At 35.7% G+C, this 16499-nt stretch overlaps 1 protein-coding gene across 1 annotated transcript in view; it reads left to right on the forward strand.

The window, feature by feature from the left end:
* Dnah12 (dynein, axonemal, heavy chain 12) overlaps positions 1-16499 on the forward strand; it is a 173264-nt gene that overhangs the window by 154009 nt on the left and 2756 nt on the right. Inside the window, exons 66-73 of the mRNA XM_013010371.1 lie at positions 3821-3958; positions 6260-6493; positions 7514-7702; positions 9523-9626; positions 12513-12717; positions 13657-13794; positions 14262-14353; positions 15905-15972. Of these exons, the coding sequence (XP_012865825.1) occupies positions 3821-3958; positions 6260-6493; positions 7514-7702; positions 9523-9626; positions 12513-12717; positions 13657-13794; positions 14262-14353; positions 15905-15972 (1168 nt within the window). The remainder of the gene's footprint in view (positions 1-3820; positions 3959-6259; positions 6494-7513; positions 7703-9522; positions 9627-12512; positions 12718-13656; positions 13795-14261; positions 14354-15904; positions 15973-16499) is intronic.

Raw genomic sequence — 16499 nt, forward strand, 5'->3', positions numbered from 1 at the left:
ATAAGAAATGTACTCATTACCTTACCCATGGTATTGTAACCCCTCTGTATGGTATTTTCACAATAAAAAAAGTACCTTATTAATATGTTAGAAACAATTGCAAGAAAGAAAAAACATGGTTCCTTTATTTGCAATAACTAGTATTTGTCTGAGACAAGCAGAAAACGTCAGATAAGTTGATGTTAGTCGAAATGAACCCTAAGATAAGGACTCAAATTATTTTTCTTTCTTGTGATTGAATCTATGGGCTTTCTATTTATCTTGCTAGCTATGTCCTTTGCCATGCAGAAGCTCTGCAATTTAATGCAGTCCTATTTGTCCAACATTTCTTTGATTTGTTGTGTTTCTGGGTCTTTATTAAGAAAATTTCAACCTGTGTCAAGGAGCCCTAGAGTTTCTCCAATTCCTTCCTGTAATGTTTTCAAGGTATCTGCTTTTACCTTGAGGTCTTTGATTCATTTGGAATTGATTCTGATGCTGGGTGATATATAAGGATCTGACTTTAGTTTTCTACAAATGTTTAATCAATTTTGCCTGCACCATTTGTTGAAGAGACTTTCTTTCTTTATCCTGTTTTTGGCTCCCTTATTGAAGATTAGTTGGCCATAAGTCTGTGAGTTCATTTCTGTGTCTTCAGTTCTTTTTTTTTTGGGTCCGGTCGTGGGGCCTGAACTCTGGGCCTGGGTGCTGTCCCTCAGCTCTTCAGCTCAAGGCTAACGCTCTACCACTTGAGCCACAGCACCACTTCCTGCTTTTTTCTTTTTGCTTATGTGGTGCTGAGGAATCGAACCCAGGGTCTCAGGCATGCAAGGCAAGCGCTCTACCACTGAGCCACCTTCCCAGCCCCTGTGTCTTCAGTTCTATTCCATTGATCCTCAGGCCTGTTCTTGTGCCACTATCAAGCAGTTTTGATTACTATGGCTCTGTAGTAGAATTTGAAGTTTGGTATTGTTATTCCTCCAGCATTATTCTTTCTGTTAAGGATTGATTTTGCTATTCAAGGTCTTTTATTATTATTCCATATGAATTTTTGGACTGCTTCCTCTATTTCATTACAATATGCTGGGATATTGATGGGTATTGCATTGAATTTGAAGATAGCCTTTTCCAGTATTGCCATTTTCACAATGTTAATCCTCCCAATCTAGGATCATGGGAGGTTCTTCTACTTCCTTAGTTCTTCTTTAATTTCCTTTTTCAGGTTTTTAAAGTTTTCATCATAGAGGTCCTCCACATCTTTGGTTAAGTTAATTCCTGTGTATTTTATTTTCATTGAGGCTATTACAAAAGGAGTTGTTTCTTGATTTCAGCCTCCCTCTTCTCATATTGGCATAGAGAAAAGCCATTGAGTTTTGGGGACTGACTATCTCTATCTATCTATCTATCTATCTATCTATCTATCTATCTATCTATCTATCGTAAAGATACTGTACAGAGGGGTTCCAGTTACATGAGTAAGGTAATGAGTACATTTCCTATCGAGCATTGTTACTCCTTCCTTTGTTTTTCCCCTACCACCACATACCTCCCCATGCCTCCCCTCTGAAGTGTAAAGTTCATTTTCAACATAGTATCTTGTACATCTCATTGTTACAATGGGTCAACCTGTATTCTTATTTCAGCATTTTGTTATTTCCCTTCCCCTCCCCAAATTAGAAAAATGTATTTATAAGATACAGGGTACCAGAATCAAATACAATGAAAACAGGTGTTATACCATGGGGGAAGAGCATACAAAAGAAATCACATAGCACATTGTAAGTACATTAAAAACAACAGCAACAAAGAACAAATCGCTTGTGTCACTATTTTGGGGTTCATTTTATACCCTACTACTTTGCCAAAGTTTTGGATCAGCTCAAGTAACTTGGGGGTGGAGTCTATGGGGTTCTTTAAATACAGGATCATGTCTTCTGCAAAGAGGAAGAGTTTTACTTCATCTTTCCTTATTTGGATCCCCTTCATGTTTGCATCTTGCTTAATTGCTCTAGCTAAGAATTCTAATACTATATTGAAGAGGAGTGGAGAGAGCAGACATTTTTGTCTTGTTCCTGAATTTAGAACAAATGGCTTTAGCTTTTTGTCATTAAGTACAATGCTAGCTGTAGGCTTATCATACACAGCCTTTATTATATTTAGGAATGTTTCATGGATTCCTACTTTCTCCAGAGTTTTCATCATAAAGAGATGTTGGATCTTGTCAAATGCTTTTTCTGCATCTATTGAAATAATTATGTGTTCTTGTCCTTGCTCCTGTTGATATGATTAATAGCATTAATTGACTTGCATATATCAACCAGCTTTGCATCCCTGGAATGAATCCTGTTTGATAATGGTGTATATTTTTTTTTGATGAGTTGTTGAAGTTGATTGGCCAGAATTTTGTTGAGAATTTTGTTTTGCATCGATGTTCATCAAAGAAATGGGGTTATAGTTTTCTTTGATGAGTCCCTATCTGGTTTTGGGATGAAGGTTATACTGAGTTCATAGAATGAGTCTGGGAGAAGATCTTTACTAGCCATATATCAGACAAGGGCTTCATATTAAAATATACTTAGAACTCAAAAAATTGAATCTTCCAAAAACAAATCCTCAAAGAAACAACCACCCCATTAATAAGTGGGCTAAAGACTTAAAGAGTCTTCTCTGAAGAGTAAAGAATGGCCAATAGACACATGAAGAGATGCACAACATCTCTGGTCATAAAATAAATGTAAATCAAAACAACACTGAGATTCCACCTCACCCCAGTTAGGAAGGCCATTATCAAAAAATCTAATAACAACATATGCTGGGAACCTTACTGCACTGTTGGTGGGCGTGTAAACTTGCTCAACACTGGAAAGCAGTGTGAGGGTTCCTCAAAAGACTACACATAAAGTTCCCCTATGACTCAGCAATTCCACTTCTAGGCATTTACCCAAATGACCACAAACAAGGTCATACTAAAGCTACCAGCACATCCATGTTCATTGCAGCATTATTTACCATAGCTAAGATATGGAACCAATCCAGATGCCTCTCAATAGATGAATGGATCAAGAAAATGTGATATGTATGTATGTTCACACACACACATATAATGGAATTCTTTACTTCCATCAAAAAGAATGACATTGCTTCATTCATGAGGAAATGGAAAGACTTGGGAAAAAATCATATTAAGTGAAATAAGCCAGACCCAAAGAAACAGATTCCATGTTTTCCCTCATTTGTAATCATTAGTATTTATCTTAGAATAGTCATAGAAGAGGACGACAAGAGCTCAATAGTTATGCACATATCACGGTATAAAATGATGTTAAGCAAAATGAACTCCAAGATATGGAAACAAGAGGTTTTTCTTTGTTGTTGTTGTTGTTGTTTTTAATGTACTACACAATTTCTTTTCTCTTGTGGTTTTTTCTTTTGTGTTCCCCCCCCCTATGGTTTATCCTCTATTGTCACTGTATTTGATTTTGGTACCCTGGGTATTGTGTATATATATATATATATCTGAATTAGGGAAGGGAAGGGGAACAACAAAATGGTGAGACAAAAGTCAGGAGTAAAACATGCAACAGTGACACTCACAAGATATTATGTTGGAAACGAACTGTACAATGTGGGTGGGGGGGAAGTGAGAGAGAAATGAGGGAGGGGGTAACAAGTTTGACAAGAAATGTACTCACTATCTTATATATCTAACTCTAACTCCTCTGTATACTACCTTTACAATAAAATTAAAAATTTAAAAATAAAGATTGTTCATTTCTTTTCATTTTATTGATGGTAATCTTACCAGAATTTTTGTTGTTTTTGTTTAACTTTTACACTACAGGCATGGGAGAAGTTGCTGTTTGGAGTTTGCTTTTTTCATGCTCTTGTGCAAGAGAGAAAGAAATTTGGTCCTCTTGGTTGGAATATTCCATATGGATTTAATGAATCAGATTTACGTATCAGTATCCGACAACTACAGGTAAACTTGGAAAGGAGTAACATTTATGACAGAGAACTATTAACCAGCCCACAGACTATGATTACTTAATAGTTTTTATACCAAAGTTTCCATTTAAAAATTGTGACATTATTTTATAGAAGTTATTGATATACAGCTTATATAATATACAGCTTAATAATATATCACTTGCCTAGTGTATAAGGCCTTAGAATTGACCCCCAGAACAGAAGAAGAGGAAAAGAAGGAGGAGGAGGAGGAGGAGGAGGAGGAGGAGGAAATCATTAATGTTTTATCAACTTTTAAAAATGAGTCAAAGCCTTAACTGAAATAATCCCATTAATTTGAAAATGCTAATATAGTCATTGAAATTGGTACTTATTTTTGTTTTAAATATTGGTTTTTAAGACCAATGTTGTTAGTAGAAGCTGGAAAAATGTTCTGCTAAAACCATCATACTGCCTATAATCAGTCAACTGGAAATTCATCATCTAGCTAGGCTCCAGTATCCAGTCTCATCAGCCTTCCTAACCTGGCCATCAAACATACAGGCACCATGTAGTCTCATGTTTCATACTCTAGGAAATAGGAATAAAAGAGGAGATCCATCTGTAAGTCATCTTCACTTAATATATCAGTAGGAGCTTCTCTTCAAAACGCAAACCAGGAAACTGATGACCAGGTGTATAAAAAACTCTATTTTTTGTATATGCCACAGATTTAACATTACATTCTCTTGGGATCTCCTCATTCAGTTTTGGCTAATGTGGGGACCAAGTTGAACATACTTTTGCCTTTCCCCAAAAGGGAAGAAAATTTCCTCTTTTTATAAGTAATTCACTCTCTACAAAGATAGTTTTCTCTCTTTTTGGTCCCCCTCTCATAGCTCTTGCAATGGCTGAACTAAGTCTTGGGCCTTATTTTACCATGACTCTGGAGAATATAGAAAATATTTTCTAAGCCATATACCATTTCTACTATAATTCCTGCTGTTATAGCTAAACTACAGGGACAGACAAAGCTCTCAACCAATAATATAACATGGTAATGCACATACTACCCCAAATTCCTGTATATTGGGGATAAAGAACTAGAAGAAATAAATTCAGGCCTCCACATAACTGCATTTTTAAGCTCCATATCATCTTTTGTATTGTCATTGGGAAATGAATAAGAATATGCAAGTATGCAAGTAGTTTTTCCATTACTTTTATTACGAGGAAGGACTAAGGAATCTAGAAACACCATGTGTTGCCTATCACTCAAACTGTGTCATAGTGTGTGAACAAAGCTCAGGTGCTAAGTTTTTTTAATATATATTTTTTATTGTAAAGATGCTGTATAGAGGGGTTACAGTTGCATGAGTAAGGTAATGAGTACATTTCCAATGGAGCATTGTTACCCCTTCCTTTGATTTTCCCCTACCATTCCTTCCCTCCCCACCACCCCAACTCCTCCTTCCTCAACCCTGAAGTTGTAAAGTTCGTTTTCAACATAGTGTCTTGTACATCGCATTGTTATTTTCCTTTCCCTCCCCAAATTAGAAAAATGTATATACAAGATGCAGGGCACCGGAATCAAATACAGTGAAAACAGGGGTTATACCATGGGGGAAGAACATACAAAAGAAACAAAAAAAAACACATAGTACATTATAAGTACATTGAAAACAACAGCAACAAAGATAAAACCTCTTGTGTCCCTATCTTGGGGTTCATTTTGCTTTGCATCATCTTATATGGTCATATGTACATAGCTTTTGTTAGGTTCTAAGTTTTTAAAAATTGTTTTTATCACATCATGAAAGGTGCCTAAGCCAGGTACCATGATCCTAGCTTGGCACTTACGGCATTGAGGGCTGTGGGAAGCTGTCTTGTCCATTGATTAATGACATCCCAGGTCTATACCCAATAGATACTAGAAGTATTTCACATCTCTCCACTGTTGTGACTAACTAAATCATGTCCAGATACTACTAAATATCTTCCAGAGACAAAATTGACTCCAGATAAATTTATCCAAATTTATATTAAAAAGTCTTGGTAATTTCTATTTCCTTCTCATTAAAGGAAACACACACATATGTGTGTGTACATATATACATGTATGTATGTGTATATATATATACATATATACACATACATATATGTATAATCAAAATCAGTAGATGCTAGCAATTTAAAATAAAACATTAAATCCCAGATACCCAATGACAACCTATAACATTAATGCTTTCAATCTCTCTTATGTGTAGTAGATAGCTAATACCATGAAAATAAGGTGAAAGAATTCTTTAAGATTCTTCTTTTTCCTTTGTTTCAGTTATTTATAAATGAATATGATACAATTCCATTTGAAGCTATCTCTTACCTTACTGGAGAATGTAATTATGGTGGAAGAGTAACAGATGATTGGGATCGGCGCCTCCTGTTAACCATGCTGGCTGACTTTTACAATCCACACATAATCGAACACCCTCATTATAAGTTTTCTCCCAGTGGAAACTATTTTGCACCTCCCAGAGGAACTTATGAGGAATACATTGAATTCATCAAGGTAACTTATAACACTGAAAGTAAGGTTATATTTATGTGTGGTTTTTCTAAGAGCAATGTTGAAATATTCCCCTCTAATGTATATTTTTAGTTAAGTATGGCTGTGTTCAACTTTCAGTGTCTTTTTTTCTAGTAATTACTGAAAATGGAAAAGTGATGCTTCTATTATTTGATATTTAGTTTGATTTTTAGCTCTTTTTTATCTACAGATGCCTGCTTTATGACCCTATGTTTTCTAGGGGATAAAAAACAAGAACTTCCCTGTATCCTCTTACATTACTGGCTGGAGCCTATAAATTAAGGTGGTTTTATAAAAAAAATAAATTATGGGGGAGGTAAAGGGACACCAAAATCGAGTGACATAGAGTGAAAAAATGCAGCAGTGGTACTCGGTAGAAACTATGATGAAAACTGTACAACTTGTGCGCAACTGGGAGAGAACGAAGAAAGCAGTCATTGTCCAAAAAGAAATATACTCATTACTTAACAGTAACTCGCCTGTATATTACCTTTATAACACCAATCTTTAAAAACCCAACAAACTAACAGGAATACAATTTGTATTGATATTAAATTTTTATGTATACAAGGGTTTCACTAAAAAGTGAAAATCAAAAGAAGTGGTTGTATTTAGGAGTTTATAAACCTTATGGAAAACTTACTAAAGAAAAAAAAAAGATGGCTTGGGCTTCCAGGGAAAAATAAACTGTGATAAAGTAATTAGGAAATGAAGGGGGAAAACAGAAGACAAGGGCTATTTGAGTTTGAGGTGCCTGTGCAGACTCTCCCCAGTGCTAGGAAGAGTAGTTCTCTCCATTTTGCTACAGGATGAAGGAGGGGGGCAGATTACATTCTGCTGTTAGGTAGCTAAGGGAAGGGCAGAGGGCTTTCTGACTTTGTTGGTTTTAAATTGCATTCACTCAAAATAATTCTATGGTAAAGTGGCATGTTTTGGTGTGGCATATCTTGGTTCCTTTCTGTATCCAGCAAACATGTGATGCATACTTACGTTTTCTGGTAGAAACTTCCATTTACTCAAGAACCAGAGATATTTGGATTACACGAAAATGTTGACATTTCCAAAGATCTTCAACAAACAAAAACCCTTTTTGAGTCCTTACTCCTCACCCAGGGAGGCTCCAAACAGACAGGATCCTCAGGAAGTACTGACCAAATTCTAATAGAAATTACTAAAGATATACAGAAAAAGGTAATGTTTATCGTATAATAGATACAAAAATGTATTCATAGGACATTATGAAAATCCCACTTTCCTGAATTATTTCTGAGCAAGACACTTTACTTCTCTAAGCATTAGTTTCCAAATCTGGTAAGTGGTATATTAATGGTATACGAATATCAATTATATAAAGTTTTGTTTTGTTTTGTTTTTGGTTGGTCATGGGGCCTGACCTCTGGGCCTGGGTACTATCCCTCAGATCTTCAGCTCAAGGCTAATGCTCTACCACTTGAGCCCCAGTGCCACTTCTGGCTTTTTCTGCTTATGTGGTGGTGAGGAATTGAACCCAGGGCCTCATGCATGCAAGGCAAGCACTCTACCACTGAGCCATCTTCCCAGCCTCAATTATATAAGGCTTTGGGGACATTAAAGAGAGTATTAATTTAAAGTCGTTCCCAAGATGCCTGTTACACAATTCAGTTCTTTAGTAACTTCAGTTGTAGATGAGCTAGTGTACATATAATTTGTTTTCATTTCTAAATAAAAGGCAAAAGACTTACTTTTATAAGATGGACAGAATGTTATGAAGATGTTGGTTCAAGGAGAAAATGGCTTTTAATCTATAGTCTAGGAGGTGAGGAAATACAAGAAATAAGATCGGTGCCAAGTTAGCTTTCTATTTTCATAATTCAGCCTAATGTACTTAACCCTATGGAGTAGAGAGAAATTTTCTCTATTGTCACCTTTCTTCAGAATTATTAGATGATTATGGTCCTAAGATCTTTACAACTCCTTTCCAAGGTAGAAGAAGCCCACATTTCAGTTTCAAGCACATTTACAGGGCAGAATCTGCTTCCTAGTCCACTTGCCTTTGAGAGCACACGCAGCACCACCACTTGCTTTTTACCTTTCTTTGAGGTGGGCCTGTTCATCCTAACTTTGGCTATGGCTGCTGGAGAGCGGAAAAGAGAATCACTGTGCTTTTGCAAACCACTCCTGTGCTGCCACTTCTGCCCTCTACTTCTCCTGACACTTGGCTCCACTCTGGTTGATCTCTGTAGGGAAAGGGTCTTGCCCTCATACAATGATGGCTCCTACAAGATCCTGGAAAGGGTTCTTGGAAGGGTACTTGTTCATATCTGGGGGAAGATGTGGTGCTGAGCCAAAAGACCCTGGAGTTACACCGACCAGAGCATTCCTTTGTACCACCCTGGGACCATCACCTGCTGAGAGCCAGGGTAGATCACTGGTTGGGAAACTCATTTAGGAGAATGAATTAAGGTTTCTCAGGACTTGTTTAGCAGTCCCAAAGTCCCCATCCTCATTTCTCTAGCATTTCTGAGATTTCTCATAGAAAGAACTCAGTGACCCTCTCTCTTGGGCCTGAACCCTTCTACATTTATAAGGCTAATTATTTGATAGGTAAGCTAAGCTACTTAGATCAGACTGATAGTTCATTAGAAACAAACAGTTTTGAGATGGTAAGTTTTTATCAGTGGATAGTAAGATCCAATTTACAGAAAGAAATCATGCAGCTATTCAGAAATACATAGCTTCTTTAAAGTGCTAGGCCATTAAGCACATGGGCCTTGGAATCAGAGACCTGTGGATTTAAACAGACTTGTATGTGTGCCATTGGGCCAGTTATTTAACCTCTTCCAACTTAAACATCTTTATCTATAAGATGGAAATAAAAATGACTACTTAATATTATATGATAAAACTCATGCAAAGCATGGTGCCTGCCACATAGACAGACCCAAGTGTTAGCTATTATTGATATTATAGTTGAATGAAACTAATTATCCATTCTGGGAGTAATCTGTGGTCTTCAAAATCCATTATTTTAGCTCCCAGATGACTTTGACATTGAAACAGCACTACACAAGTATCCTGTGAGGTATGAAGAGAGCATGAATACTGTGTTAGTACAAGAAATGGAACGATTTAACAAGTAAGTATATCCACAGTGATTTAAAAGACAATTTGCTAAAGTTGATAAAATGAGACACTGGCAAAGAATTAAATATTTTTTAAAGATGAGCAAAACGTCTCATTTAGATTCCCCCCTTTAAAAATTTCCATGCTGTTTTGCCCCAGAAGAGAGTATCTTTTACAAGGCAAAAATGATGCTGGAAAAGAGAGCTATTCTCATTAAAACATTAATGATAACTTATTAATGATAATGTCACACTCATTTATTACTATTCTCTTCAAGAAGACAAACTAAGCATTATCTAGATCTAGGTGTAGTTATGCCTTTTGTCATTTTTCTGCTGCCTAACACACATATATCTCCCTCTTTATACTGAATCCAATGGGTTTCACCACATGATAACAAAACATTTGCTTTAAATTTTTATTGACTTTTCTGCAATTCAGTACTAGGTTAAGGAACATAGATTTGTTGTGCTCATGAATTTTCTGTAGTGCTTCCAAGTTTATTTTGGTTTCTTGACTTGTTGACATTTAAAAGTAAAGTATATTAAATACCATGTTACACCAATTAATTCAGTTTGCTGTTGTTATTGTCAGTATTTGGAGGGTTGGTGTGATTGTTGAGTTTTTTGTTTTGTTTGTGGTGCTGGGGATCATACAAAGGGCTTACTTGTAGGTGAGGCAAGAGCTCCACTATTAAGCTACATCCCCAATTCTTAATTTAGTATTTTGTATACAAAGACAATTATTTATATATAATAGCATATTGTCTCTCATCCTCTCAGGCTTCGGTTCTCACACAGGTTTATTTATGATGTTTTTGATAGTTTGGGCCTAAATGGAAAGCAAAGTATTTGCAAATGTGTAAATGTAAAACAAAAAATGTACATATTAGTACAGTATTTCCCCTTTCATTCATTGTGTAATATCTGTTTAACTTTTTCCACATTTTCACTAGATCTGTAATATTACTTACCTAATATTTTTTCCTAAATGAATCTCTGCTTAACCTATCTAGTGTGAGTCAATGTAACTCATATCAAACTTCCAATATCATTTTTTATAAAGGATAAAAACCTAAAATTTATATGGAATCATAAAAGGCTCATGAGAAAAAAATTAAACTGGAGGCACCACACAACTTGATTTCTAGCTATAGTCTAAAGTAACAGTAATTAAAACAGATATATCAAACAATAGAACAGAATAGAAACCCCAGAAAACAACCTCACACATCTATGGCCAATTGATCTTTGAGATAAGTGTTAATAATATACAATGGAAATGAGACAGTCTCTTTGGTAAATGGTATTTGGAAAATTGAATACAAAAGAATAGAATTGGACTCTTAACTCATTACGTACATGCATACACACACATCAACTCAAAATAAATCAGAGACTTAAACATAAAATCTGAACCTATAAATTACTAAAAGAATTTGACTTTAGTTTGGGCAATGATATTTAAGATTTAATCCCTAAAAGCAAAAATAGACAAACAGGATTATCTAAAAATAAAAAGATTATTTATAGCAAAGAGAACCACAGAGTGAAGAAATACATTACAGAGTGAAGAAATAGATTACAGAATAGGAGAAAATATTTGCAAATCATACATCAGATAAGGTAATAATATCAAATCAAGTGAAGTATCACTTCACTCTGACTAAAATGGTGATTACTAAATAGTCAAAAGATAAATCCTGGCAAGAATGTAGATTAAAGGGAACCTACATACATGGCTGGTGGTAATGTAAATTAGTATAATCATGATGGGAAACAGTATGGCATTTCCTCAAAAAACTAAAAATAGCATTACCCATGATAATGCTATCCCACTTCTGCATATTTTCCCAAAGATTTGACATCATTATGTCAAATATGTCTCTGCTGTCTGTGTGCCAGCTGTGCTGTCTGCTGTCTATATGGCAACACTATTCACAATTGCCAAGTTACAGAATCAACTTAAGTGTCAGTCCAGTAATAAATAGATAAAGAAAAAGTGGTATATACATATACACAGTGGAATTTTATTCAGCCCTTAAAAGAAGAAGAAATCCTATCATTTGTGACAACAAAGATGGAATGAGATAATATTATGCCAGATGAAATAAACCAGACACAAAAGCAAATACTAATTCTTCTTACTGAAACACGTGTCTTAACATGGTAATTAGCATAGATTAGGTGATAGGGGAATGAAGAGATGATAGAGGGTACAAGGCCTCCATTAGAATGAACACGTTTGATTATTAGCTATATTAGCATACCTAGTATATGCTAATATAGCTAATAACTGAGTACTGTACATTTCAGTACAGTACTGAAAGTACTGAAAGTAAATTTCTAATGTTCTCACTGCAAAAAACATTAAATATCTTTAGTGATAGATATTTCAATTAATATAATCTTTCAGCATTCTATTAAAAACCTTGATATTTCTTTGTAACCCATAAATATATGCAAGTATACTTTATTAGTATAAATAATTTTCAAAATTAACCAGGTTAAAAGCAATGATAACCAGTAAGTCAAAATATTTTGTATGCTAATACTATTATTCTATATTTAAAAATGTGTGTAATATTTAAAGTTTTTAAATGTTTTTTCAAGAGAAGGAAAGGGTGATATTGTCTAAAAAGAAATGTGCTCTTTACCTGGCTTTTTTAATGTAACCCTTCTGTACATCACCCTTATAATAACAATAAATTTTTTAAAGAATAAGATAAAGTTTATTCAAATATAACTCAAAATCACCCCACATATCACCTCCAGTGGGAGGTGAGTATACTTTGTTTTGTACTCTCATATGGTTGTGAGTGTGATTCTTGTGTTTCTCCTGGAAAAATTGTTGTATTGTTACTATGTATATATTGATAAGATAATTTCTTTCATTTTAGTTTAATTAAAACTATACGTAATACTCTACGAGATCTTGAAAAAGCTATCAAAGGTGTAGTTGTAATGGATTCTGCATTGGAGGCAATTGCTGGCAGCTTACTTATTGGAAAGGTTCCAGAAATGTGGGCCAAACGATCATACCCAAGTCTTAAGCCCCTGGGAAGTTACATCACAGATTTTCTAGGCAGATTGAGCTTTTTGCAGGTAAATGACTTTATGCATATAATGTTAATTATTGTCTGTATTCACATTAATGTCTTTGGTGAATGGGATATGGTTATCAAGTTCATCATAATCTAACAAAAAATTCAAATACATTTCAAATATTGAGTTGAAAATATAACTTTTACTTTAATCAAACCCAAGCAATAAGTGACATTTATATTTATGTACTTGATCTTAGCAAAAAGGCCAAAAAGTCTTAACATTTTATTTTGAAAGTTTTAAGTTTGTGGTTTGTGGATCTCTGAGACGAGCTCAAGACCCGGGCAAACTCTGGTACTGTATAAGAGGAGACACGAGAGCCAGAGGAAGTGTGAGGGAGGAGAGTAAGAGGGGAGAGGAGGGGATTGAAGAGGACTACTTTGAGGCTAGATATGTAACTGAAAAGTCCTATCTTGAATGGGAGACTAGCAGTCTCAGTCTTTAGTTGAGTCACTAAGGAAATATGCAAGATGATCAATCTGAATCAAACCATGTGTGATTAGGTGTATTTTGGCAGCATTTTCTGAGTGTACTGATTGGAGAAAGGAAAAACACAAGAAGACTGCATGCAGAAAGAAGACCATGAATTTTTGGAGGTTGCTCTAGGCATAGAGACAAGGGGATCAAAGGAGTTAACATACGAGGCTGTATTTAGACGGTGTATCAGATGTCTAAAGACGGTAGCCTTTGAGTGGAGTACAATAATAAATCCTCAAATAATTTACACCTTTCAAACTGTGACTCATTCATACTAATAGATTATTTTGAATTTCCAAGTAACTAAAGGTGAAAGAGGTGGGAGGGTGGTTTGATGGCAGGGAAAAGAATGTGATAAAAAGAAAGGATGACACACAGAAATCAGAATCAGAAATTGTGTGTAATGTGATGTTTGTATGCACACAAAGGTGGACATAATTTCTTATTGTTTTTCCTCTATAGAACTGGTACGATTCAGGAAAACCCTGTGTGTTTTGGCTCTCGGGTTTCTTTTTTACCCAAGCCTTTTTAACTGGAGCTATGCAGAATTATGCCAGAAAATACACTATCCCTATTGATTTACTGGGATATGAATTTGAGGTACAGTAACTCCTTAAACTCAACAATAGATCTTACATTGAAGCCATGTATTTAAGCAAGAAAGATATGCAGAATTTATATATTACAGCCCATTATAAGCAATTATGCTTCTTTTCATTCTTTGTGCCCCATGAAGAAAATCTACAATGTTTATCTTGTTGCCTCTAGGATAGAACTTTCTTTTGTCTCAATGGTTGATTTGAAAAACCCAAATTTATTTTTATATTTTATAAAAAAATTTGAGGTACAATAAAACCTGATAAAATGCTTCAAAAAGAATTATACAGTGTTACATATGCCAAAGCTGAAAACTGTTCACAGTCTAATAAGCTATTTCATAGTAGAGTTTCCCGAAAATGTGTTCTGAATATTTAGCTCGTGTTTTCTTTTTCTATATGAGTACCATGTGTATGGAGGATAGCTTTAGTAGTGTGGACAATGTTAATAGTGTGGGTCTCTTCCTTCAGATTATTCCTTCAGATGATTGTGACGTAGCACCAGAAGATGGTGTTTACATCCATGGATTATATCTTGATGGAGCACGCTGGGACAGAACGAGGTCAGCACTTGGAACTTCACAACTCCCTTTACTTACAGCTGAATCATAGATCAACTAGGAAGTCTGCTGCATGTTGTTTTTAAACCAAACAGTCTATTCTAGGGAATGAGTCAAGCAAAGTATCAATTTTTTTATGTAAACCATTATTCAGTCTGGGACAATTGATAAGTGATTAATTTTAGGCCTGTGTAATTTTTGGTTTATATTTCACTGGTCTTTCACAGTAGAACCATTGTTTGAAATTATTTTCCTACTTGTTTTCTAACAATTTGCAGCTTTCTATTTGTTTTGTGACAATACTGAGACATAAACTCAAGCCCTAGAGGTTGTCCCTCAGCTTTCTTTGCTCAAGGCAGGCATTTTACCACTTGAGTCACAGCTCCACTTCCAGCTTTTTCATGATTAATTGGAAAGCTGGCACCAGTGGCTCATGCCTGTAATCCTAGCTACTCAGGAGGCTGAGGAGATCTGAGGATTGTAGTCCAAAGCCAGCCTGGGCAGGAAAGTCCTTGAGACTCTTATCTCCAATAAACCACTCAGAAAACTGGAAGTGGTGCTGTGACTCAAGTGGTAGAGCACTAGCCTTGGGCTGAAGAGAGCTGAGAGACAGCACCCAAGTCCAGAGTTCAGGCCCCATGACCGAGAAAAAAAAAATCTGTTTATAAGGTGGCCACCAGTGGCTCAGGCTCAGGACTCTAGCTGCTCAAGAGGTCTGAGATATGAGGATTACAGTCTGGAAAGTCTATGAGACTCTTATCTCCAATACAACACACACACACACACACACACACACACACACACACACACACATTCTGTTTATAGGCTCAATCTTTTGTTTCCAGAGACTTTGTTCCCAAGATTTTAAATGCTGAGATAGGAGAAATTGGCCAAGAGGGTTGGTTCTGCAGAGAGAATTCTGAGACAGGATTATGAAGGAGATTCAACTGCATATAGTTCACTTTAGCATTTCTCTTTCTTTTTATATCATTTTGTTGCCATTTTCCCTTGCTGTATATATTCATGTTTTTCTCCCTTCTTTCTTTCCCACCTTTCCAACAAAAAGAATGTAGCACAGGAAAAAGAAATCACCATTTCTAGATAGGCAGGTCTGTGCTTGAATCCTGACACTGGCCCTTTCAAGCTGTATAACTGGAAGAAATGTTCATTGTCTCCGAGTTTCCAATCTTTACCTGGAAAGCATGAGCAGGAATGGGGACAGAATCATTGTAAAGATTCAGTGTAGTGGCATAATGTATGCTTCATGGATTGTATGTAAAATCTGGCAGACATTGACATTGTCTACTATTTCCTACTTTGCCTGTCCATAATTTTCTCATTTCTCTTAGTCTTTCATTGCCTCCTCCCCTTCCCTCTCTACTACTCTTCATCCTTTTGCTTACTCTTCCTGCTCCCTTTTCTTCTTCTGTTTCTAATACTTCTTTTTCTTCCTCTCTGATCATCTCTTATTAGAAGCTAATATCTAAGTAACAATATGTTCTAAGAAGCAAATTTCAGAAATAACTAATAACACCTGTCAATTTCTTTTCACAGTGGATTGCTTGCTGAACAGCATCCCAAACTTCTGTTTGACCTGATGCCCATCATATGGATAAAACCATGTAAGTATGTTTTTAACAAAATTTCCTCAAGGTTTAGGGAGAAGAATAATAGGCATTAACTATTCTCCCAGATAAGATTTTGCCTTAGCAAAGTTAAGTTTTTTTAAGATAGTAATACCTGGAAATACATTGTTTCTCATTTGTGTGTATGTCATTTGCATTATTTTGGAAATATCACTCTGCTTCTTAGCTAATGAGGCTTGAATGCAGGGCCTGGGCACTGTTTCTGCCACAGTACCACTTTTGGCCTTTTCTGTTTATGTGGTACTTGAAATCAAACCCAGGACTTCATGCATGCTAGGCAAGCACTCTACCACTAAACCACATTACTAGACCCTCTTGCACTACTATAAGGAGTTTCTATAAGGAGTTTTTTTGTTTTGTTTTTAATTTAATTTAATTTAATTTGTGAACATACTGTACAGAGGAGTTACAATTACATGGGCAGGATAATGCATACATTTCTTACCAAGCATTGCAGCCTCCTCCTTGTTTACCCTTCACATCCCTTCCCAGCTTCCCCCCTC

This window comes from Dipodomys ordii, unplaced genomic scaffold (assembly GCF_000151885.1).
Source record: "Dipodomys ordii isolate 6190 unplaced genomic scaffold, Dord_2.0 Scaffold12, whole genome shotgun sequence".
Lineage (NCBI taxonomy): Eukaryota > Metazoa > Chordata > Mammalia > Rodentia > Heteromyidae > Dipodomys > Dipodomys ordii.